At 40.4% G+C, this 23,714-nt stretch overlaps 1 protein-coding gene across 1 annotated transcript; it reads right to left on the bottom strand.

Annotated features, from left to right (window-relative positions):
- Positions 1 to 19,193: 19,193 nt before the first annotated feature.
- LOC120488142 (uncharacterized) lies at positions 19,194 to 23,296 on the bottom strand. The gene is made up of 8 exons (XM_039684649.2): positions 23,052 to 23,296; positions 22,866 to 22,925; positions 22,143 to 22,235; positions 21,616 to 21,777; positions 20,839 to 20,990; positions 20,510 to 20,669; positions 20,277 to 20,385; positions 19,194 to 19,667 (listed from the first exon to the last, which is right to left on the bottom strand). Exons 3-8 carry the CDS (start codon positions 22,225 to 22,227, stop codon positions 19,559 to 19,561), a joined length of 777 nt encoding a protein of 258 aa, XP_039540583.2. The 5' UTR covers positions 22,228 to 22,235; positions 22,866 to 22,925; positions 23,052 to 23,296; the 3' UTR covers positions 19,194 to 19,558.
- Between the last annotated feature and the right edge of the window lie 418 nt (positions 23,297 to 23,714).

Genomic DNA, 23,714 nt, shown 5'->3' with positions numbered 1-23,714 from the left:
CGGGAAGGTGTTAGTCATGGATGCTAAAATGCTACAAACATTAATTCTGTCTTTGAAACCCACCTGCACAGAGAGGCGAGCTGAGCAGTGCATCTGTAATGCTAGTGAAATGAGCAGCCCTCTAGGGGGCCTGGAGATAGAACCAAATACTGGCCAGAATTAGATTTTCTGCCTCTGTGGCTATTCATAATGTCATTAACATAAAGGCAATTAAATGAGTTTTTAACCCTCAACCTCTTTTTGTTATTAATGAACATCGAACGTAAGGGAAACGCGAGAGAGACCGTGGCGGTAATTATCTCCTCATCAGAGAGCTGAAACAGGCTTAAATAGGAAAGCAAAACAGATGATTATTGGAAGTGTTTGTAGCAGGGCGAGCCCATGGGGGGGGGGGGATTCTTTAATTTAATCACATGACATGGAACCAGGAGGATTAATTAGATGGGCTCTTTCCCTCACTGGGCACAGTGGTGCCAGCCTGGAATACTGGCATCCTAGGATGCGAACAGAGATCTCTTCTCAGTCAGATTGTCACTGTGATTATTATGAACGACGCAGACCTGTCTGCACGCCATGGACATCCTCACGGAAACGCTCGCTCCATCTGCGAGGAATTTTACGGAGCACGAGGCAGCATGTGTTTACATTCCGCCATCTCAGCTTTTATCTGTTTATTTTTACCGCCTGTTAGCCAAGAAAACATCATCAATAATGATGCGTGCTGTCTTGCATATGTTCAAACTTTGTAAATATTCTGTTGAGGGGGGATCCAGGATTAGTATGTGGGCACAAATCCACATTTCTGGGAATTTCGCAGTAAAATAATTACAGAATTTTTCTCACAGAGGGATCAAACTGAACATGCGCGTGACACGGATGATAAACTGTTTCTCCTTTAGCACCTTTGTGCGACACACGGGAGAAACTGGTTTATTTTTCTCAGAGATACAGAACATTAATCATAGCCATTAGTGTGTGTGTGTGTGTGTGCGCGCGCGCATGTTGTGCATCGATGTGCGAGCGTCTGTCCTTGAGTTCCGGTGTGCGAACGGGTCCGCCATACAAACAAGCAATGACAGAGTTACAGTTTATCAACAAAAACTGGATGCATTTTATCAAGTGGCGAATCGATCCAAGCTCAAAGACAAAGCACCATGTTATCCTTACAGCTCTCCAGGCCACAGGGGTTTAACACGAGAGCCAAGGCACCACCAACAAGAAAACACTTGAGCTAAAACACTACTCTCCCACCTCCTGTTTTCTCTCTGCTCTCCCTCTGTTGTCTCTCCCTTACCTCATACTCCCCAGACAATGTGCTTGGAGGTCACAGGTCATCATCACTGTGTTCTTGAGGTCTGCAAACAACTCATTACCGAGCCAGTGGTCTCATCGGGGCACAGGCTCTTGGGAAAATGATGTGGCAGTGTAGCATGCGGCTGCCCCTGTGAGTTTTGGTTGGTCCTGAGGGAAGACCTCACTGTTTTTATGTGCCTCCCTCATGTTTAATCAATAATTAACTCATGTCAACCCGCAGTTTACACACACATGCACATTCGAGGTGAGGATAAAAAAGGGGGGTTGTAGTGAAAGACGGCAGGGTAAAACATCTGAAATGGTTTAGAATAAAATATTGTTTGAAAATATTATGCGTGAAGCAAAGTAGGAGAAATAAAATACAAAAATTCTGCCAGTTTTTTAATTAAAAAAAAAAAAATCTTTCTGATGACTGTTTTGGTGCAATCGAATAAACACTGTGTCTGCTTTTTGAAAAACTTGTAATGCAGAACTGTGGATGTGGTTTCCAAATTGAAAACAAGTCCATGGTTATGGAGAGTGTGATATTTCACAGCTCTATCAACTGCTAACTAAGCTGTCAAACGAGTAGAATCGGCTCGATCTTACCCGACAAACAATACACAAATGAGCTATGGGCAATTTGCTGTGATTATGCGTGCAAATGGGTAGACTTGTTTTTTAATTTGCTTTCCTTCGACAGAGTGTTAAAAAAGATTATCCCCTCATGTCCGCACCTCACTCTTATAGCCAAGAGCATTATTTGCTATGTGACAACAGAGAAAAGAAATGTGTAACAAAATTGAGTGAGAGAAAAAGAGAGAAGAAAGAGAGCTATAAAGAGACGTTAAGATGTTTGAAACAAACATGTCGGAGAACAAAGGGAGAACGTCACAAGCATGCACCTGCTATGAGGTTGTCCTACAGCCAAAAAGTGGTTTGTTGGAGTCCCCCTCTCAAACACAGACCTGACAGAGGATAAATCTGTCTGGTCCAAGGTCAACCTGGAGTGAAAAGCCCTAGTGAACCTAGTGACCCCTCAGTACATCCTGACATTTCTATTGCAGCCACAGGGACCCATTCTCACTGACAGAAGTTGTACCATATTCCAGCCCATTCTCACTCCCAAGGCGTCACCTAACTGACGCCTTGGGAAGCGTTTGACCATGCTTCAATATCTGACGCTTTAGGCGCCCTTTAGCGTCAGTTAGATGACGCCCTAGGATCGCGTGTACCCTACCCCTACCCCCACCCCATACCTAAACCTAACCGCGTCCTCTAACTGACGCTTTCCTTTAGCGTCAGTTAGATGACGCCGTAGGATCGCGTCATGTAAGTGACGCTAAAGGGCGCCTAAAACGTCAAATATTGAAGCATGGTCAAAGGTGACGCCTTGGGGTGAGAATGTGTTGCATATTCCATATTTCAATTCAACATGTTAATTTGGTTTGAATAATTATGATACAACTATGATACAATAATTATGATACTAATGTGAAAAAAACAAAAAAACAAACAAACAAGAAGCTTGTTCTAATTCAAGAGTGGCTTTATACCATGTTTTATTTTGCAGCGACAACTTCACACGTCTGAGATCTGTGGCTCAGATGTAGTTAATTTACTGTCTATGTGTGATTAATGATAAGGTCTTAAACATGCACATTCTGGACAATCTGACCCAGAAGTGAAAGGCAATTTAGGCTCAGAGGGTCATCTCAGGAGAAGCACTTATCTCTTTCTTGCACCAAACTTGCAGTGGAGGGAGTTGAGAGGAAAGAGCTGGACACCAGGAGACAGCAGATGTGGGAGACATGATTCACTCAACACAATGACCTTCCTACCTACCCGAATTCAACAATGAAGATATTTAAAAACGTTCAATTCATTATCATCCGACAATGGGGTCAAGTGTTTATTTAATCAATATACAGCAAAAGTAGCATTTCATCTTTACTTGATGCAATAATGAATCTAGTAATTGACATTATTTGTAAAAGCAAATTTTAAAAATTTAAAAATTTTAAAATGGTTTTAAAAGCAAATTAATGGATCAGTGACAATGTAATGAAGTTTCAGCAAACAGAAATTAATTTAAACTTTGTCACACATTTTGAAGCCTTAGTCTTGTTAGAAGGAGTTAAATGTAAGATGCAACGAATGCAAGCATTCCTGTAGCTCAAGCCTTTGAAAAGGGCTTTAGCAATGCCATAGCTTTGATTCCCAGGGAGTTCCTGAACTGATCAAATCTTGAATGTAAATCACAAATGAAAGCGTGCACGTCATATGCAAGTAAAAAATCATTTTCACATATAAATTGCAGTATAAATACTATGTGCACTATATAAACTCATTTAATGAGATTGGGGTTTTAATGCAGCATTAAATATATTACTTTATATTACATTTACAACATAGTATCATTTAAAAATTGTTTATTTCTCAACAAGAAATACATAAAATAACCATATTTTATTAGAATATTAATTCAACAATTGAAAGTTGTAGAATTGTTTGTGTTGTCCAAATTCAAATGGAATTAAGAAACAAAATTTAAATTGATAACACGCGCTGATTGTTACAAAATGTTCAAGAATTCCTTGGACATTGGTTTAACTAAATTGAACAAGCAATACATCCAGTTGCTTTAGAACAAATTTATTTTGCCTAAAAAAAGGCCTAAAGGTCTCACACATTCTGAAGCTGTGTTCGGCTTCAAGTAGCTCTGCGAAGACCGATCAAAAATTTTCAAAAAATTCGAAATTTTGTCCGACTTGATGCAGCGCCGACGCCACATGACTGTGACACATGCCATCAAAGTATCGCGAGAGCGATTTGAGAGTAGCCGGAGAACTCAGAGCAGCTGCACAATCTCTGACGTCACAGATGTTCCACGATTCAATGGATTCACCACATGACGACAATCACATTTGTTTTGTGTTTATTCTCACACCTTTAGTTTCACTAAACCTCACAAATCAGTTTTTTTTCTAACAATTAACAGTCTTTTCATGTAGTCGTGACGCTATATTGTGTCATGTTTATCAAAATAAAAGTGATTAACAAACGTTGACCCATCTTCATTTATATGGGCTTATTTTGAACTTTATCCTTGTTCAAACAGATGCTGTATGAAGCAGTAAATTATTGAATGAAAAATGTGTCTGAAATATCTGTTTATTTGGCAAAAATTGCATTTATTAAACTTCAGCTGTGGTGAAGTATGCAAACACCACGTGAGCGGTCACTACATGAACCAGAAAGTGTCCAACTTCACGTCTCCATTTGCGACTCCTCCCCCCAGCACGGTTACATCCAGCCGCAGCCGATGTCAAACACACCTAATGTCGTATGCCATCCTGCATGGCTCATCATTGTGCATGTGTACAGCTGTTGTTTTAGTGGACGGTGAGGAGGAGACATTCTCCACAGCAATCACATGTTCTCAGTGTGATCTACAAGCAGCCACTCTGTGTGAAAGTGTACAGCCTACATCAATCACTCTGCCACCAGAGCTGGCCACCAACCACTGCTCAGATTAATGACAAAGGTCTGCTAGCATCGTTAATGAAGGTTTTTAATCAACTCCCACCTCTTCCCTCCCCTACCAACCTGACCAATAGCTTAAACATGACCTGACCCAATAAAAATGGCTGCTGTTGGCAGTCCCAGCAATGGCTCTTTCGTTCAGTGGTGGAGGCTGTTAGGGTTGCCAAGTATCAACAGATATAAAGAAAACATTGTAGCCAGGTCAGTGAACAAGATAAGGAGAGGACACTGAGTTCATTAATTAGCAGCTACACTCTGGCCCTCACATAAAATCAACAGTTTTTGTGATGTCAGAGCCCTCAGCAAAGCTCTGTAATCCACAGACTGATGATATCATGTGGGGACAAGAAAGGAGCTCCTGTCTTGACTTCCCAAGGATGGTGACCGTCTCAAGGGGTCCTTGGCCTGTGCTTGGAGGTTTTTACTGGAGCAGGGCTGTTATGTACAGTAGCATGACCTACCAGGCTCACCCATGAGCACTGCCGAATTCTCTTGAAGAGCCTTGCTAGACCCCCATGCAGACAGACAGTGCCCCAAACAAGCCGAAGGGCAGTGAGCATTAACAAGGAGCTAATTAGTCAAAGCAGTGGCCATCCAATTAAACTTGCTTCAATCAAAGCTCAGAGGTCAAAGGGCATCCTTGGCTCTGTCCACCACAAGCACAATGAGACATAAAGGGATACTCCACCAAAAAATAAAAATAACCCCTGTGACGATATATACACTCCCGTTCAAAAGTTTTGGATCTGTAAGACTTGTGAGAAAACAGAAACAGTAGCTCATAATACATTTTTGTTAACAAATGATTTGGATATATAGGAAAAATATACCATTGGGGGATGCTGATTCAGAGATTGTTTTATCTTAAGTCCTCACAGGAATTAGTGATCTCTCTTCACAGGTTTTGGGGCATCTGAAGTGCTCATAAGAGGCTGGATCAAAACTGGAGCTGACGTACTCTCTAGTTATCCCAGGATGGGCATCCCCGAGATAAAACAGAAAAGTAAATGGAAAATAATTAGCGTAGCTGCTGTTCATAACATTAAGCAAAGCTAATCATGTGCAATTGATCTGAACTGGAGTATAAGGTTATGAAATATATTATGTGAATGCTTGGTTAAAGAGATGTGTCTTTAATTTAGATTTAAACTGGGAGTGTGAGTAAACCTTTAAAGACAGTCTTATAATGCAAGTGTATTAGTCCATATAACGCAAGTGGACCTATGAAGATCCCAGTGTGAACATGACAGTGATCCAGTGGATGAATCAATGAAACACAATAGGTGTGTGTGAGATAAAAAATGCTATTTTTTCAAACTTTTTTTGACAGGAGCAATAGTCAATACCATTATGAATAAAAGTTTGCTAAGAAGTAGTTCCTAGTAAAACAAGGAATTATTTGACTGTGGTCAAGTGTATCTAAAGTAGACTGGCAGCCCAGTGCATTATAGGTATTGACGTTTTGCTACCTATTTGGCAAACTTTTTTTTTTTTTTCAGTGGTGAAGTACCCCTTTAAGGGTCTTTCACTACTATGTACTAACATTTTTAATATAACATATATAATGAGTCCATTTAATGCAAGTATATGGGATCTCTAAAGCTGAAACTTAAAAAAGCACACAAAGTGAACACAGCAGTACAGTCAAGGCAAGGCAACTTTATTTATATAGCTCTATATACAATACAGATTGTTTCAAAGCAGTATAGTGATAAACAGAAAAATAATGACTACTGATGATGTAATGCAGCTCTAAAAAAGAAAATAGTCATTATTCAGCTGAATAATTTAGCCCTGAGGAAGGCCTGTGTGCCAAAAAGCATTGGCAAAATAAAGAGTATCATCTTTTCAGCTCAATTTTCTGATTATTTTGATCTCTCCATTTCACAAGTGTTGCTGGTTTTGTTCAGCTGAAGTCAGTTCAGCATTGATTCAGTTTGGTTCAATGATATGAAATGAGTTCAAATCAGTTATAAAGCAGCGGCAGAAAACAGTGATTTCATATCCAGGGGTGTGTTTCACAAAAACATTAGCTAACTATGGTTGCAAGTTCTGTCATTTTCAGCATAGTTCAATGAGTCTGTGTTTCCCAAAAACATAGTTTCAAAGAACATTCGCAAACAGCATCACAAAGTTGTGTGGTTAGAACGACAGCTTCCCTTCTGTTGTCACTCTGAGTTACGTCGGATGATGACGAATGGGGTTCGCTTAGAAGCCTCTCATCTTCGAAAGAAATAAACGAGCCAATGTCAATTAAATGCCATGGGTCTGCGGAATTTGCATGGTGTAACTCTCTATAATAAAAGGAGAACGACGCCAATATCCAGATATATTTTTGCTTTGGAGCCAAGAAGTTCTCTTCACTCCTGCAGCCCATTCTCTGATTATCTTCAAGAATCTTCCAGACGAGCAGCTTCCATTTGGTAAACCTGTGAAATATCCTCGGCCCACACCCCGTCTTTCACATTGCAACCCACAAGCTGGCAGGCCCGCGATCTCATTCGGCCCCCCGACTGATTAAATCATGTATATCGCCACATCACAAGCTGAGCTGGAGTCCTCTGGAGATGATGGCTCGTCTGTGCAGGTCTGCGGTCAAGGGTACACTGGGGCTCCCCCTGTGGAGTGTTCTGTGGCAACACATCTCTGTCCCCACAGCGCCTCCACCTGGCGTGGCGACCCTAATCATCCCTTCAATGCCAGTAGGTTTTATGTCTACTCCGGTGGCAAAGACCTAGAGCTGCGGGGCATGCTGTCGCCTCACTGCATGTTATTGCCATCCTTCTGGGTGCTCAATGACATGCATGAGGGTAGTGCTGATTCAGGGCTCATCCATCCGACCTTGCTCTACGAGCGACGAAGGTGACCGCATCCTCCCTGGGTCAGGTGATGTCCACATGTGTGGTCAGACATCTTTAATATGCGTTTGATATTGATATGGGTGGCTACCATCACTTCCACTAGAGTGTCATTCACGAGACACGCCTACACGTTGAAGTGTAGGCGTGTCTCCTGACAAACCCCCAGGAGACGAACCTCTTCGTCTCCTGGTGCTCTTCTCACCGAGAAGACCCCCGGAAATGCCCGATCATTGTCATGCTTTCCTTCCTGCAAGAGGAGTTGGAGTGAAGGCTGTCTCCCTCCACCCTGAAAGTTTATGTTTTTGCACATCACTATCGCCGCACATTATGACGCAGTTGAGGGTAAGTCCGTGGGAAAGCACAACCTGATCATCAGGTTCCTGAGAGGAGCAAGGAGACTAAATCCTCCTCGCCGTCCTCTCGTTCCCTCTTGGGACCTCTCAGTGGTTCTAACTGCCGTGCAGAGTGCTCCCTTTGACCCTTTGGCCTATTCTCACATGATACTGAGACCCCGGCCTGGATATGTGCCCAAGGTTCCCACCACTCCCGTCCGGGATCAGTTGGTGAACCTGCAAGAGCTGCCCCTGGAGGAGGCAAACCCAGCCTAGGCATTGCTCTGTCCAGTACGTGCTCTCCACACCTATGTAGACAAAATGCAGTGTTTCAGGACCTCAGACCAGCTCTTTGTCTTTTATGGTGGGAAGCTGAAGGGAAAGGCTCTCTCCAAGCAAAAGCTGTCTCACTGGATTGTGGACGCCATTGCTTTGGCATACCAGCAGCAAGGTCGACTGTGCCCACTTGGTGTGACTGCTCACTCCACACGGAGTGTGGCATCCTCTTGGGCTCTAGCGCATGGTGCCTCGCTAACAGACATCTGCAGAGCTGCAGGCTGGCCGACACCCAACACATTCGCCAGATTCTACAATCTCCGAGTGGAGCCAGTGTCCTCCCATGTACTCGCTTCAAGCCGCTCAGGTGTCTTTGCTTGCTCGCCAAACAGAGCTTGACGACGTAGATGTGACGAGAGCAACCCGTCTGTCTTCTAGTGGCTGTGGCATGAGAAATATGAATCATTCCCTTCTGAAACTTGCAGAGGCGGAGAGTGTGAATAGGAGCTGTCCATGAGCTAGGAGAAGGAGACAATTTTGCTAGGTATTCTGATTAATTATTTTGTCATTTTGCCTCCACGTTTCCCCAATTGTGCGCAAGCTTCTTCTCCTGTCCATACAATAATCTCTCTACTGTGCGACAGATAGTCGCGTGGGTATGACGCAATCGTTAGCCTCCTTTCGCTAAAACTGCTTCTAAGGGGCCATAACATAAGCTACAAGGTAATGGAGCATTTTATACAGTGTCATGTTTCTTTAGAGATAAATAAAGGACGAATGGGGTCTTCAAACGCCTCAGATGTAAAGTTATTCGCTGTCAATGTGACACCAAAATGAATGGGAGTCAATGGGAATGCTAACGCAAGTGAAGTTCTGCTACAAGATGGCAGCTCCCGCGAGGCTTCAACTTCCAGTCGATGGATTACCCCCTTGGTCATACCCCACCCGCTCTCAAGGTTGCTGAGTTGACACTCGGTTCAACTCCCCCCCATTCGGCCATTTTTGTAGTTTGATTAGAGATATACGATTATATAGCATCCCAGAACATCTTTATTCCCATGTTAACAAAATGTGAACAATGGAAGATTTGTCCATCAAGCCTTACATGTTCGAGTCAGAGCGAGCGCGTTGAAAAAGAAGACGACGAACCTGCAGAACAACGTCTTCATATGGACGTGTTGCAATTGTATGTAACTGTATTGTGTTATATGTGAAAGTCGATTATTTCTCGTCAAAACAAGCACACTAAAAAGATAAATGACTACAGTCTAATCTTACCACTAAAAATCTGTATTGATTTATGGATTTAAAAAGTGGATTTAGCATTTTTAGAGAAAAAAAAAATATTTACCCTTTAAGAGAAATTCTAATATTTTGAACTTTTTTAAACTAAACCATTGCTTCCAGCCAACTATCACATGTGGGTTTATGAGTTCACACTTGATGTAAACATGTTGTGGATAGAGGAGTCACTTCACTTTAAATGTTTTACAACATGCTTACATCACACTTCACAATATGCTGATGATTACTTCTAGCAAATGCATATACGACAGTTTGCCAGAAAATATATTATTCAGTTTGGGTGGAATATTCTTTTAAACATCCAGAACTCCAGCTAAACCAGTAAAAAAAAAAAAGCATACAACAGGGGACACAAAAATGCATGTTTACATTATTTATTATGATTCATACCAAGCCATCTTTTTTAAATCCCCTCTCATTGCCTGCAAAGATGGCATTGCAAACTCATGTACAATGCCATCTGTCACCTTAATGGGAGAATTTAATGCTACATTAATTACACAACAGAGACATAGCCAGCAGCCACCTTGTAGTGTTTTTTTCTCTCTTCATTGCGGTGGTTGAGATGTAACTACTTGCTGTCACATTAATTTGTCTCTACATCATTTCAATCCATAATACAATATGGACCTGCTATCTAATTATTTGTATGTCTAGTGTAGGTTGAGAATGATGTGAATTTGTTTTATCACTGTCAAGATGAAAGCTTGAAACGTATGCTATTCATGGATAAGAGCCTGCATTGGAAGGCTCGGTTTATAGTGTTTGCCAATTAGTAATGCTGGTTTTTAAAGAGCAGAAGGCAGCATCCCCAGTTGGGACTGAGGCAGGGAGGGGGGCTACTTAATCTGAAGTGTCTCAGTAAAAACTCAGCAGGTTCAGTACATATAAGGTCCCTGAGCTCACATCAAGTTCAAAATACAAAGCAGGCGTAATATAAATGAATTAATCAAGTCATTCATAAAATAACCCTACTAATTTGAAAGAAAAAAGAAAAAAAAATCTGGGTTACAGTGAGACACTTATTGAAAGTGAATGGGGCCACTCTGTAAAAGTTAAAACACTCACTGTTTTACCAAGCCAAAGACACAATATATGTCAACATGATTTTAGTTTGTGTGTTAAGTATCCAATTTTACTTTGTTATAAGGACTACGTAACACCCAAAACTCCAAGATGACAAATAAAATAATATACAAGTTTTAACATAAGTGCTTTTTAAAAAATAATTTACATGGCTCAGCAGCGCTATACAGTATGTTGCTAAGAACGTTTTTTCTTCGAGGAAGTTTTGCATTTGGTGAGCTAATAAAATATCGAAACTCAGTCAAATCAATATTTTGTGTACAGTTATTTGCCATTCAGTATAGCGGACTCGCTCTCTCTTGTTTCATATATAGAGCTTTGCGTCCTCGGGCGTTTATTCTGAGATAACAACCAGCTGGATGTACGTTATCCCTTACATAACATTCCTTCAAAAACTTTTTTTTCCAAAAACCCCATTTTGTAAGTGCATCACTGTAACCTTGATTTTTGTTTTTTAAAAAGAGATGGATGTTCATTCATTAATTTTCAACATTATGCTCAAAATGTTAAGTTTAAATTGTATTGAACCCAGACAAATTCCTTTAAAAACAAGCTTTAAAGCAGCAGTGCCGGTGCGAGCCGATGCTGCTGCATCAATGTTGTGTTTGTCTAAGGGGAGTTTGTTCTCTCTGATGGCAGCCATATTTATATTCTGCTCACAGAGCACTGATCATCTGCCACCATCTGCATAGTTTTACTGCCTGTGATCAGTACGCAACTACAACAGCCTGTCAGCAGGCTTTACAATGCTGTTACAGATCCACAGTGCCACATCAAGCAGCCCTCTCCTATCATAAATGCCATCTCTTCACAACACACAGCTCTTTCTCTTCCCTCATCTCCTGTCTCTACCCCCCTGCTCTCTCTCTGCTCTGTGTCTGACTGAATGAGGAGTGTTTCAGTTTTGTACGCACCCTGAACAGCCCCAGGCCAAAATCTGACCACAGCTTTGCAGCACATTATGCCCCAACCGTCACATAAAGTTAAGCTGTCTCTCTGCTGTGCATTTAATAACTTTAGTGTTGCTCTCGAGAGTTTGCAAAAGTGTATGAGAGTGATATCTATCGCTTACCGAGAGCATTTGAAGAATTATTGTTTCATTCTTTACAGTAGGTCTCCCAAAGAGTAAATCATTTCTCATGAATACTACACAGCATCTTCCTTCTAGCCCTGAAACAAAAACACACAAGCCCGAACAACATTTACCTTTAAAACCCGACTGAAACCGGTACCCTTGTCTCCAAGTTGAAGAAAAAGCAGAGACAAAGTGTGCTTTTAAACGTTGTCAGTTTTTGAACTTCTATCCCTAGCCATTCTTCCTACACAATCGAAATCCCTTGTGACGAGTTTAGCATATTGTTTGTGAATAACATCCGTCTGGGTTGGTGGGGAGTACCTGGCATTGCCCCTTTGGCTGTGTAAAACATCTTCTCGCTGCATTCTGTCTTGCTCGCGGTTATCTCCGTCTATTCTTTAAGGAATTTATTCTGCATTACAACAGCCTCTGTGACAAGCCTAGAGATGTTACAGAAAGAGAGAGAGCGAGAGAGAGAGATCCTTAGGGAGGGCTTATTGATTTGTGAAATGCATTCTAAAGGGTCCCTGGCCCGTTTTACTGTGGGGCAGTTGGGTTTAACAAGGACTTTGAACTCCTCATAAGTAGGAACCGACTCTGAAGAGGCTCTGAACGGCACAGAGCATTAGAGTAGTCTAGAGGATACCAGGGGTCTTTTCCACACGCCATGCTAACGGAAGAAGCCACTTACAGGGGCTTCCTCGGGCCTCGGCTCTAATGGGAGCAGAGGATGTTGGGTGAAAAATGCACAGCCCAATCATGCATGCAAAAAACATGAGTGCCAATGGGGTATTCTGATTACAAAACAACACGGGTAGAGTAGAAAAGAGGGGGGTGAAGGAGTCACGGTTAATAATATCATGAAGGCAGAAGGAAGAGGAAGAATCTGCTTATAGGTATGGGGCTAATTAACAGAGTTTTGTCTGCGCAAGGAATCCAGGGCAGAAAATAATGCTCTGATTCAATATTCCCAAAAGATTGTCTTCAAAGCTAAAACAGGGGCTATTAAACGCATCAGAAATGATAATAATAATGCAAGCTCGTGCGACACTGCCGGCGCTTTCCGGCTCTTTCGGAGGGAGGACCTGCTGTGTTTTATCCCTGCCTGTGAGACATGGAGGAGAAAGTGCCTCTAAAACACATCAACCTGATTACACGCTCTCCCATGGTTCATGATATGATAATAAGGATGCTGATGATGCAAACACCATTATTGCAAATTACACCAGAAACAAGGCATGAAAACGATGCACAGAGGCGTTAAAACGTTGCTCACTTCTCAATTTCTCGACAAAGTGCCGTTAAAGGATGTTTTGTGCATTCTTTCTTGCAGTCTAATTGCAGTCAGCATACATTCCCAGCTCTGTGATTTTCGCTGTGGGCCCCATAATAACAAATAAATGAAACTATCTGACAGTTTGCTAATGACTTGTTATTGAAGTTAGGACATGCGTTACATTGTAATTTAGGTCCATTCACAGTTTTTGCTTTGCTCTCTTGCTCTCTCTCCCTCTCCTTCTCTCGATCTATCCTTTAACACGTATGTATTGCACACCACAGCACCCTTGGCACAACAGAGAGGATAGATTAAAAGGAATAAGACTTCTTTTCACAAGCCATCTCTGGATTCAAGAAACACAACTAATTAAACTTCTTGACGAATGCTCTGTCAGTGTGTGACAGAACACCGCAGGACACCTGCTTGTGTTGATGAGGTGATTTACAACGACGGTCAAGTTTAAAGAACACATTCAGTTGACCTGGACACCATGACAGGCAGATTCGTCTTAACAATTGCACTCACAGCATCCCCACCCCTGTTTACTTTCCATTTATCAGAAGTCCAGATGAGACTCGCCTCATCTATATGGGGTTTTCATTGGATGGAAACCAACTTTTCTATGCTAAAGTGTCTTAAATTACACGTGTTCCCTCTATTAAAAGTGTCATGTTATTCCTGTTAATTAACTCTGTACTGTTTATTACAGTGTAATTACTCCTGCAGTGGCAAAAAAATAAAATGCACAATTAATACCTGCTTTATTTTGTGAAGGAAGATATTATGAAGCAATAATGCTTGAAGCTGTAAGTGGATAGATTTTCCTTTTGTTTATTTTGCACCAAGTGAATGTGTATTGTGTTGGACTCTTTCTCTTATTGGTATTGACCTGCCACTCTCTCCTGGACATCAACCCTCCTCCCAAACAAAAGGGGAGCTGTAAGATCTGTTCCCCTCTCTGCCGGCAAGGAGGATCATGCCTTGCGCTATTTTTCTCACTCTCTCTCTCTCTCTCTCTCTCTCTCTCTCTCTCTCTCTCTCTTCCTCTGTCTTTTCACCCTCCTTCCAACTGTCTGCTCACATTTCATTAAGTCAGAAGGAAACAGCACTGGAAGCCATTGCTGGGGATCCAGTCCTATTAGGCGCCTATTATCATCCCAAATCAGTCACGTTTTAGCATTTAAGTGCCGAAAGTTCACGCCAGATTTTTCAGAACTGTGCCCTGAGGTATGGAGGGTGCATCAAACAGGAAAATAAAAAGTGTTCGTCTCAATTCCCTCCTCACAGCCTCTGTTAAAAAACACTTTTTTTTCTCTCTTTGATTCTCTACCAAACCAAGTTACATGCTTGCAAAATTGCAGCGGATTTCACAGGGCTGAAGTCAAGGGGTGATGGAATGCTTGCTGAAAGAGCCTGGCACAAGTAATGAGTGTTCATGATGCTAACAAAGTAAATAAAATGCTCTGTTACAAATACTTAACTCAGTGACTTTCCTTAAACTGCTCTCAATTTCCTCAAGTCTTACTTTCCTTTTTCAACAGACAACAATGGACATTTCTTAAAATTGAATATAAAATTAGAACAAAATCTAAATTTTGTGAAATGAACCAAATTTCAGCCAAATTTCTACCTACTATCATCAAAAGTGGTTGTTAAGAATGTGATGAGCTGAATTTTTGTGCCATCTAGTGGATTGAAGGATAAAAAAATAAAGATAATTAAATAGCCTACGCCAAAATAGCATTCTACGGCATTCTATGGCATTATGATTATGAAATTTATTCGCACATTGCAACGGTCATGATATGACGTCATGCTCTGCAGTGTCTTTTTTTATAAACATGAATTCTACACATAATAATACACTCAAAATTCTTTTAATTCAGCCAAAAGGTCATGCCGTGACGTGTCAATCTTCTACTGGTCACACATTTGTGAATCTCCTGTCTGTGTGACACACAGACACACTTGTGTGCACAGAAAGCTGCTTCAGACAGCGCTTGAACAGACAAAAACACACAAGATTATGCCAAAATGCCAGTTTTTTTCAGAGGTGTGAGATTGTGTGTGTCAGATTCGCATCATGTGGATCAGCCTAATAAACCTGTTTGTCATTGAGGATAATCAAAGACCAAAAGAAAAAGAGAAAATCCCTTTTGTAGCTATTTCATTCAAAATTTAAAGCTGTTTACAAGGTTACATGGGTCCAAAACAACAAAAGCAATAACTTGTTTGTGCTTTTTGACAGGGCAAATAAACATCTGAACTTCTCTGATTGGCCAACTAGAATAATCTGAGCCCTGATGTATTGAAGGGCACAGGAAAATGTGACAGTTATTATAATGGGTTTATGTAAAGATTGTTTTAAGTTCACTTCAATAATATAAGTCCCCTGTCAAAAATTTGATCTCTTAAAACTCTTCTTTCATTACCAAAATGGCTTACATAAAGTATTTGTTTTACAGGAAAAAAAAGTCATGCTTTAAATTAACTTGAATGTAACTCCATTTAGTGTACCCGGAACCATGAATATGCTTAATAGCCCCGCCTCCACTCACTCACATGAGCCCTGAGATTCACTCACCAACTTACTGAGGTAAACGCTGCAAAATTGTATTGCTCTTTAAAACATCAGAGACATGGCGGTAATATATGATTCATCTTTTGCTTGGCTATATTCTCAAACAACTAATGTTGCTAATATTGAAATATACCTGTATAACTTGGCTTCTCTTGACTCGCCCTCCTTCAGAGCATAGTTAATGATTTGCTAAAGCCTACTGGCACGCTGACACGATTGGTTACGAGGTAGTTCTCTTAAAAAGGGTTCTCTCGTATTGCACAAGTTGCTTACGCTACGGGTAAAGTCATCTTTTCTCAAGATCTGAAGGCAAAAAAATTATCCTGAATTTTGTATATATTGTCAACGCAGTGCAGCAGACCATAGCAGACTGAGTATGTGTGCTCATTGGCTGTCCAGCGGCAAATGCATCAGCCTATCGGTGAGCCCAACGTGACGTCACGCCAAGTGAGGGCGGTTCGCGCCCTCTACGTGTCACAGCCTGCCAAGTGGTAGTGGCCAACGTATATAAAAGAGGGGTTCAACAGGCTGAACTCTGATTTTCATCTCTTCAGCAAAGCTCACCGCATCGCTGGATCTTGAGAAGCTGCCGACACACACTCTTGTATATAGAGCTAGTAAGTCCCGCCCCTTCCGCTAACCCCGCTGGACCTCTAGGTTGAAAAATCATCAATGCAAGTGAATGAGAGAAAATAATTATTTTCTAATCCCATTTGAATTTTGCAATGAATGTGAACATAAGTTGTCTGTGAATTTTTTATATAATTTTTCGTGTAAAGAATAATACTATTTAGCGGGTAGAATTTTCATACGGTTAGACTTTGTGTGAGAGCACTTTGTGGACTACAACTCTTCACTGCTTTCGACGTGTTTGATATACGTCACCACCACTAGCACACGGATCCCGCTAAACATGCATGTGTCTTCACCGCATTCTTTCAGGGAGAGGACAAACTTGAGCGTGGTGAAAACCGTGATTTGTGGAGGGGAAATGTGTGTTATGCGGTGACGTCACACATGCCATGTGTAGTCTTTCTCGTTATGTCTATTCCACAACTGCTAGCCAAAGAATCATACAATATACTGTCAAACTTGCTACATGAGAAATTATATAAAAAAAATTCACAGACAACATATATTCACATTCATGGCACAATGCAAACGGGATCAGAAAATACTTATTTTCTCTCATTCACTTGCAATGACGCTTTTTCAACCTACTGGGCCACGAGAACATCGCCCAGGACAGACTGTCCAGGGACAATATTGTCCTTACAGCCACAAACGGTCCAGTCACTATGGTGCCTTTTTGGCAGAATAGAGGTCGACCTATTCGTGTCGAAAGACAACGCTCATTGCCCAAAGTTCTTTTCAAAGAACGAGGATGCGTTGGCCCAAACCTGGCCCAGCTGCCCGCTGTACGCTTTTCCCCCGATCTCACTGGTAATCACAAGGATTAGGGAAATGGGCCACTCAGTCTTTCTCATAGCCCTGTGATGGGAAAACCAAACCTGGTTCCCAGAACTGGTGGGGCTGTCACACATAGCCCCATGCCCAATCCCGGTGAGGAGAGATCTCCTCTTTCAGGCTGGTGGAACGGTGTGGCATCCCCATCCAGAGTGTTGGTCTCTGCATGAATGGATAATCAACAGATACCTGTTGCATTCCCAGAAGGGGTCATGAACAAGAATCTCACAGTCTAGAGCTCCTTCTACAAAACGGCTCTGTGCAACTAAATGGTCAGTGTTCTCCGAATGGTGCACTGGTTAAGGCCTGGACCCATGCACTGGTGAGGTGCCATGGGTTATTTCCTTCCTCCAAGAGCTGTTGGACAAGGGCAGGTCCCCTTTCACGCTCAAAGTATACGTTGTGGCTATTCGAAAGTGAGGGCAATGGTAACCTCTGTGCCCAGTCAGAGTCTTGCAGGTGAGACTTTTGTCAGTCTAAAAGGATGTGTGTGTTCTGCCTCGAGGTGAGCCTCGCCGCATGTAGTCGGCTGAGTTCGTCCGCGTTTCCTTGTGACGCGTCAGTATGCATGTGCAGGCCCGTGTTGCTGGCCAACTATTTCCCTAAAACAGCTGCGCAAAACAATTTTTTTCGCTTTACATAACCCAGAAAAACTTTGCTCTGTTGTGTGCTTGTGAACTGTGTTGGGTAAAGAAACATTGCTGGACGCCTTTACTCTAAGTCTATGTCTACATGTGTTGATGCCCTGTGCTCATATCAAGTGTCTTTTACATTGGCCCGCGTTACTGGCCGCCGTTGTTTTGCATATCTGTTCCAAGGGTCTCCCCGGTTTTCATGCAGCGGATGCTTGGCGCGCACAGCGTTGACAATGGGTTCCCATGGCGCAACTTAGGCAATACGAGAGAATCTCCCATAAGAGAATGCACTTGGTTACCTAATGTAACATCGGTTCTCTCTAGAAGAGGGAACGAGTATTGCGTAACCTGTCTTGCTTGTGCCACAAGCTTATTCTCTTAAGTCAATGAAAACCAGAGTTCAACCTGTTGACCCCCTCTTTTATATACTTTGGCCACTCCCACTTGGTGGGCTGTGACACATGAAGGGTGCAAAGTGCCCTCACTGGGCATGACGTCATGCTGGGCTCACCGATAATCTACTGCATTTGCCGCAAGACAGCCAATGAGCACACTTACTCAGTCTGCAATGGTCTGCTGTCTTCTGCACTGCGTTGACAATAAATACAAAATTAAGGATCAGTTTTTGGCTTCAGATGTCAAGAAAAGATGACTTTAACTGTAGCATAAGCAACTTACGCATTACTCGTTCCCTCTTCTAGAAAGAACCAAGGTTACATTAGGTAACCAAGTACATTTTAAACCTCGTTTTTGAGACTGTGTTTAGATCACTGCAGTTTTAATACTCAGCAATGGTGTTGACTTGTGAATTTACACATGGTTTGTCTTGTTGTCCACACATGAACATAAACAACATTAAAAACATGATTTTCACCACAGGAGGACTTTAAAAAGGACTTTTTTAAAAGTCTAATACATGTTAAAATTAATAGCTTTTACTGAAATAATGAATGGCTATAATGGTTAAAATTGAGGGGGGGGGGGGGGGCATCAGTAGCAATATTGGTATCTGTGATACTGGCCTCTTTCATAAGAAGACGCCATCAAACAAATATTAACAATATAGGCTATTGCCTTTATGGTGTTTCTACACAGCAAATTTGAAAGTGTTAAATTAACACACACGGTGTTAAAATTAACACTTTTTCGGAGTTTATATAGGTCCACACTAAATAGAGTTAAACTTACACTTTAAATAGTGTTACATTTTTTACACTTGCTTAGTGTAAAAAAAAACACTGTTAGTGTTCACCGTTAACACCATTAGTGTCCCCCCCCTCATTTACACTAAGTTAGTGTTGAAATAACACTAGGTGTGTCAATATCTTAACACCAAGAGATTTATTTCAGCACTGATATAGTTTTCATACAAAACCCTGATTAAGGTAATTGTGTAATCAGTATTTGACTAAAAAAAATGTCTATGTGCATTCAGTTAAATCAGTCAACACACTGTATCAGTTTGAAATTTTATTTAACAGATGCAGCAATTACACCAGCACAAACAACATTCGCCATCAACATTCACTATTATCTACCCAAAACACTGCAGATCAAAAGGCAAGTTTAACTTCAAGCTGTTGGCTTTTTACAAGTTCAACCAACTCACAGTCTCTGTACTTTAAATGCATGATAATGTTCTGAATAATGTTCTGTGAAAAGTTTGTCGACAATAAAATACAGACTCTCGGAGACTCACTGTGGCCTGTATGAAGGTGAAGAAGTTGACCAGGGCTTCCTCTTAGGACAAGTTGAAGACATAGTGAACAAAGTTCAAAGGCACTTAAGGAGCTGGTTCCAGAACAAGGGGTAAGGCACTTGTCTACAGCGACGTAAAAGTGGTCAATCCTGCCCTTGATCCTTCCTGATCCCAGAAGAAATGCCTGGTGGTCCTCCCTCCCACTGAGAAGGCCTTCAATACTGGTGCAAGGCTGAAAAAATAAATAAAAATAGATTAAACATACAGGGAAAAAACATATTACAAGTTAAATGATTAATGCATTAAACTTTGTGCTGGTAACTTGCTCAAATTCAAATGAACCAAAAAAACAAAACAAAAAAAAACTAAACTATGACACACCGCAACACAATTTGTGCCTGACAAAACCAGTTGGTATCATGCTTTGTGTATTACAAATAGAAGTAAAAGATAACCATTAAAAGGAATCCCCACCTCCCACCACCACCAGAAAAATAAACAAAAACATTTGCTGAAAATTCTGTCATTACACACACACTCAGGTTTTTCCAAACCTGTATTAATTTGTATTGCTGGACAAAAAGAAAAATGTTTTGAAGAATGTAAACAGGCTGCTTTCTTCAAAATATCTTCCTTTGTGCTTAGCAGTACAAAGAAATATATACAGGTTTGGAACAACCTGAGGGTGAAACTTTTGGGTGAACTATCTTGTCAGGTCAGAGACAAAATGTGCAGAGGGTTCAGTCCAAAGGACCTGAAAGAAAACCACTGCATTTTAGGGGTTTAAAACCCAACTCTTAATTGAAATGTTCAAGACTTACAACGGTATTGTAAGTCTTACCTTATGGAAATGCACAAGTCTGTCAACAGCCTCTGTTGGAAGGTCTTCTTCCTCAGAGGAGGCAGGAGATGCAACAGCAGCAGAACAGATGACATGTCACTGTCCCAATCTGAATAAGTAGATGTTAAGGGATTGGTGGGCAATTTAAGAAAAGAAAAAAAGAAAGACTTAGTGCTCACAACAAGAAACCAGAGCAAATATGAAATTATGAATTCTTCACAAATCATACCAACCGTTTTCAGATTCTTGTCCACCTGCTGCATTGAGAAGACGTCGCATTTCTGCTGTTGAAGTAAGAGACTTGGCTTCGTTGATGATATTTTGCTTGAATGCCGTCTCCCACCTCTTAGGAAACATGATGGATGTTTCAGCATTGAACAGCATAGCAAAGTCCTGGTTAATCAAATGACAAAGCATATTACAGGATTGCTAAAATGTTAAAGTTTTAGTTGTCTGGTATTATTCAAGCACTTCCTCACCAACAGATTTTTTTTTTCCAGTGAAGACTAAAATGGTGAAAGAATAAGGACAAGTTAACCATAAGAAAAAAAAACATACGTACCCGTTCAGAATTTTCGGTGTCTGTGCTAAGTGTTGCTGACCAGATTGCTGTTTGATTTTGCACTGCTCTCTCGGTCGTCTTCATGGTCAGTTGACGAGAGTGAAAGAGTATCAGTGCATGTGCTGGGGTTGAGGATCTTGTGGGTGAAAACTCTTGACAGGGAAAAGCAAAACAGAATTTTAATGTTTTCTCTAAAGGTATTCAATCAAAAAGGCTTCGTCAAAATGTTATTTACTTCTGAAGCATGAATTTAGCCTAATGATTCAGAAAGCTTTTGGATTTCAAAAAATGTATTTAATTTTTGTTCTGAAGATGAAAAAATGTTTCAGAGGTTTGGAATGATATGAGGGTGAGTAATTAATGACATTAATTTTGGGTGAACCAACCCTTTAAAAATAAAAATAAGGATACATCCTTGTAAATTCTTATTCTGCTATATGTAGATCCAGTTGACACTTAACCACCAGATCCTTTTGTCCACCTTTTCATCACTGGATTTCAAACTTCAATTCCCCATTTCAGATATTAATTACAAACAAATCTGTAACAATATTCAATAAACTGATAAGAGAGCACTTAATTGTATATAGCTAATGTTGTAGCCTGGACTATTTTAGACAATGTTTGCATTATTAGCACGTCATTGCCATCTCATGATGAATCTCTTTTTTTATTAGTGTCTGCTGAAGGTAAATGTGTTTCTGACTCAATTACATTTGTCCCCGGGATTACATCGGAGTCCTTAAAAGTATGTCTCAAGTGTTATTATAGACTTACCATCAGACAAACCAGCAGTAATATTTTCTTCAGAACATCTTACAGTTAGGCATAAATATGGACTGACTTCGATCAGTTCATGGAGGATGTCCTCTTCCACATTGGTGTCAGTGTCAAAGACTTGAAGAGCTGCTTTTGTTGCCAAACCAAATTTGCTTTTAACTATAACATGACAAAAAAAAATATATATATATACACAGGTTTCATTAGTTAACACGGACTAAGAAATAATAATTTTACAGCATTTGTTAATAATCAATTTTTGAAAACCTAAAAATCAAAAGTTGTACTATGAACTAAAATTAACAAAACAAGCAGTTCTACTTTTATTAACTAATCCTAAAGTTAGTTATAGCACATTTATGCTAACAAGGAGACCTTATTGTAACATGTTAACATGCACAAGTCATATAGCAATATTGTATAAGTCTTAAGTCATATAGCAATATTGTATAAGTCTTAAGTCATATAGCAATATTGTTTATGACTCAAGTAAATTTCTAAGTAGCACAAGCTTCTTCACTTACCTTCATTTAGAAAATCTTGAAACGTACGATCGGGGAGCAATTTCACAAATTTACACCTTGCCTGATACTGAACTTTAGCCAGCATGATGAAAGCTGTTGGTCAAGAAAAATGCAGATTATGAAGTTAATAATATAAAAGAAGTTCATACGAGCTGCTGTTGTAAGAAGATCCATTTGTTAACCCACAAAGTGAAGTTGCAGCAAATATGTATACTTTCATGTAATGTAACATTGACAGCAGATGAAGCGCGCGTCAAAAGCGCGCGTCAAAAACGCGTGTCAAATGAGCAAACAGTTCATATAGAGTACACCGGCAGAAAGTTAGGCAAAACGCTTAGTTATCTGATAGCTTATCTCCGTTGCCTTTTAACTTGTAGATCAGAGTAAACGCTGTAACGTATACTCGAAAATACCAGACAACCGAAGCGGCGCGTTCAAGGTTCACGTAAAAAAAATAAAAATAAACAATAGATTCGCACCGTTACTGCAGCATACTTTAACAGTCAGAGATTATTTGTGGGACAAGTCTACTAAAATATTGGACATAAAAATGCATTCACAATGCCTTATTTTGGCTAAGCAAAAAACGAGCCCCAAGGGGTTATTTGCAGTGTTATTTGCAGTGAACGTTAAACAAAATCAAAGAAAGTATGCCGTTATGTATCCCAGATTCTAAAACATAAGGTTAAAACTACTAACTACCATAAACTATGCAAGTCTTACCTCAAATTGCCAGCGAACTAAGAAAACGTCCTCGAGGTCGGATCGGTGGTCTCTCGTGTTCTAAAAGGAAATCATGTTAGCACTCAGGAAATGCTGAGAAATGTACTAATATTATTCTAAATGGTAATAAATGTAAACTAAACATGAAAATTAGTTAAAAAATCAAGTAGTTAAAACATATTATACCTGTTTCAATATTCCTCTCCTCGTGGTCGTCCGCCATTAATCAAAAAGGAAGTAAGTGCAAGAACCGGAAATCGGATCAACTCATCACCAGTGTCAATTATGTCAACTCGCTGTAATTACGCTGACTCCGACCACTGAGTTACTCTGCAAGTGTTGATGCCATTCAAATTAACACCAGAATCAACACTTTTTAACTCTGATAATTTAACACCGTAAAAACAACTCTAAACTACACTGGATATTTTGCTGTGTACATTTGGGGACTAAATGGGAAATTATTACAATATAAAAATAAATTACAAGCTTTATTGTTAGGTGCAATTACACCTAATTACAGAACAAATTGTGATTAATTTGATAATTGTTCTAATCGATTGAGATCGCTAATTTGACAGCACTTAAATGTATATTAAATGTGATTGAATTTTGTCAAATAAAAATAACATTGAATAGATAAACTTTTAATACAGAACAACATAATTCTTTTAATCCAAATTCATGCTGTGTATGCGGTCACAAACATATTTACAGACTTTCATGTATGATGTCTTTCTCGAAATACGTACAGTAATAGGCCTAGTACCCTCAATAATACAGGTGAAGATATGAAAAATGAAATCTAAGATAAGCCATCCCAACTGTAAGTCTACATGTCTGTAGTAG

Source organism: Pimephales promelas, chromosome 8 (genome assembly GCF_988280905.1).
Source record: "Pimephales promelas chromosome 8, fPimPro1.hap1.1, whole genome shotgun sequence".
NCBI lineage: Eukaryota > Metazoa > Chordata > Actinopteri > Cypriniformes > Leuciscidae > Pimephales > Pimephales promelas.
This window is presented reverse-complemented; position numbering and strand designations above follow the sequence as displayed.